The sequence below is a fragment of the Sphaeroforma arctica genome (genome assembly GCF_001186125.1).
Source record: "Sphaeroforma arctica JP610 unplaced genomic scaffold supercont1.3530, whole genome shotgun sequence".
Classification (NCBI taxonomy): Eukaryota; class Ichthyosporea; order Ichthyophonida; genus Sphaeroforma; species Sphaeroforma arctica.
Window position 1 is genome coordinate 205 of NW_014037028.1, and position 2,588 is coordinate 2,792.

The 2,588-nt window shown below is 46.4% G+C and overlaps 2 protein-coding genes across 2 annotated transcripts; both read right to left on the reverse strand.

The window, feature by feature from the left end:
• Positions 1 to 421: 421 nt before the first annotated feature.
• On the reverse strand, positions 422 to 1,289 carry SARC_13638 (hypothetical protein). The gene has a single exon (XM_014292231.1). It carries the CDS (start codon positions 1,188 to 1,190, stop codon positions 894 to 896), a length of 297 nt encoding a protein of 98 aa, XP_014147706.1. The 5' UTR covers positions 1,191 to 1,289; the 3' UTR covers positions 422 to 893.
• A 68-nt stretch (positions 1,290 to 1,357) lies between these two features.
• SARC_13639 (hypothetical protein) lies at positions 1,358 to 2,320 on the reverse strand (the record flags this gene model as incomplete). Its single annotated transcript, XM_014292232.1, has 2 exons — positions 1,358 to 1,853; positions 2,199 to 2,320. Coding segments are annotated over 2 exons (618 nt in total), but the record flags the coding sequence as incomplete, so codon positions are not given.
• Between the last annotated feature and the right edge of the window lie 268 nt (positions 2,321 to 2,588).

The following is a 2,588-nucleotide window of genomic DNA, read 5'->3' on the forward strand; positions in this document are numbered from 1 at the left end:
TATCTTCGTATGTGTAAATTCGCATTTGATTTGGATTGTACATGACCCTCTCGAGAACAATTCAATATGGCTAAACGCACTGCCGGCCGTCGTTTGTTCCTTTTAAATCGGCAATCACGCTTATATGCGAATCCGAGAAGAACAATTGATCTCGAAATCCATATGTAAATGTGTAACCGATATGAGAACATGACAAGCATAACACCTCACCTTTCCGCAATGCTTCCGCGTGTGTCCTTAAGTGACGAAATTTATATGACGTTCAATAGTACAGGTGAATTTTCTCTTACTTTACGCTCGAAGAAGACCCTAGAAATTTATGGTTGTACATTGTTGCATGTTATGTACGCCTGGCCTCGAGTCATTTAGATATTGTTTTGCAGTAAATTCGAGCCATATTGTGCGCTTGCTGATGATCGTACTAAAGCAGAATATTTATTTACCAGTCATAATCATTGGGGGTATCCAGATGTTCAAGGCCAACCTACTTATACATAGCAATCTTTTAACCTACACACAAAATATCACATACACAAACACATACGTACGCATTATGTAGATAGGTGTGTGTGTACGTACGTTTATGTGCTACCGTCACGACTTGCATGCTAATGTCCAATCCTCAATTTAAACGACACGGCAATTCAATACAATGTCCTTCCCAATAGTACCCGATATTGATCGCCCTTGAAATCACTTTTCTAATTCGTACTGATAACACTATCAAGCATGCAGCTCCGGTTGTGATCACAGCAGATACACATTTCTAGTAGAACAATTATACGCGTACCGCATATGTGCGCCGATCAAAGAGTGTTACACTCGCTCTAGCGCGTGCGATCTCGATACAGCTTTCCCTCATCCAGCACAAACGAAATCACCCGGTGCTTATCCTAGCGAGAAACGTTCCATGCACGTTTTGCCTTGTCCCATAGCGCGTGGAACTTTTGCCTCAGTTGATCTTTGATGGTGAATTTATCTCCGCTCACCTGAATTGTGTCATAGTCGCCATCGACATTATCTAAGAACACGAAGCTCGGCTTGGCAGGTGACTCAGATGCAAACGAATCGCGTGCATACTCAGCCTTAGGCTTGTACTCCTTCTTAGGCCTGTACTCTTTCTTGGGCTGATACTCCTCTCTGCGAGCGTACTCTTGCTTGGGCTTTGACTTGTACTCATCCTTCCGCATATACTCGCGTTTAGCCTTGGTTTCGTACCGCACGGGTTCAGGGGACCGGGTGTCTCTGCGATCGTAGCGTCGAGGGGGGACGCTGATCGTTCCTGCGCGTATCTACCACTGTCCGGTGCTCCGTACCTGCTTGATGACTCATGTCTGACGTCGGTGTATGCCGAGCGTCAGTAAGCGGCACGCGATTCGTCTCGCCAATCAGTCGCACTATTACTACCGTAGGCTCGCCTGTCAATCGGTGAATGTTTATGTGGCGATTCTATGAGTGAGTACCTGTCCATCCCGTTGCCTTGATAGCCACTTACACCCGAAGCACCGCGTGCAACCCCGCCGGCACTCTCAACAGAATCGGTCCTGATTTTCTTCGCAGGCCCTACCCTCGAAAAATCTCCAGCCGCATCACGCTTATTAGTCGCCGTTGACGGACCCGCCGGTACATTCTGTCCCGCGTGTAGTCGTGCGAGTAGCTGGTCCTTACGGCCTCCTACCTGCAACCCCTTTTCTCTGCATGCCTGCCTGAGTTGGTCAAGATTCATAGCCTCGTACACGGGTGTGGATTTGGTGGTCGATGGCGCCTTCGCGGCGTGTGTGGCTACTTGGGTGTGGCTTCCGCCGATGGAAATGTTGTAGATGACGGCACCACTTGTATTCGCGCTACTGTCCCTGCGTTTTACAATCCGTGAATTTGAATATTTAATGCGGGCGAAGAAATCGGACTCAAATACTCTATGCAAGTTCGCTGCGTTCCCACTGAGTTCAAGGACAGCTATGAGAATGACTTGACGTACGAAGTGTAACACTTTGCACTGCACCATAGATACCGAGTATGAAAAAAGTGTAATAGGGACTATTGAGTATCTAAAGACCTCACATGTGACATTGACAATATTCAGAAATGACATGATTGCCAGTAACATAGGATCACGACGAGGGCGTAAGCCTCGTTTATTCATACGGCAATAATTCTCAATTTTGACACAGAACAATCCAACCCGGGCACACGCATACCCTGTGGACAGCAAGCGACCGACCAGCTCGCCCTTCTTGCCAGTGATGGACAGGCCCTTGACACGGCATAAATCCTTCAAGTCGTCTAGCTCATAGCAGTATATGCAGCACGCTGATCGCTTCTTTGAATATAAGAATTGCGGTAATGAAAATATAAATGATCATTCTTGCAACTATCATTTAACACTGTAGTACAGTTGATCCATGTATCATGTGTATTTCTCTATTCACATCCATCGTAGAATTTGTAAAGCAGTAATCTGCTTTCAGTACATCCAAGGAATTTCGCGGAACTTTCTCTTCGATTCAATCATACACCTGCTCAGAACTACATGCAAACAAGCGACATCATTCGCGCGCAGACAGACAAGGAGCACAAAGGAACACTGA

Excerpts from the sequence above, each read along its gene's own strand:
- SARC_13638 (XM_014292231.1), bottom strand. The coding sequence starts at position 1,190 with ATGCGGAAGGATGAGTACAAGTCAAAGCCCAAGCAAGAGTACGCTCGC.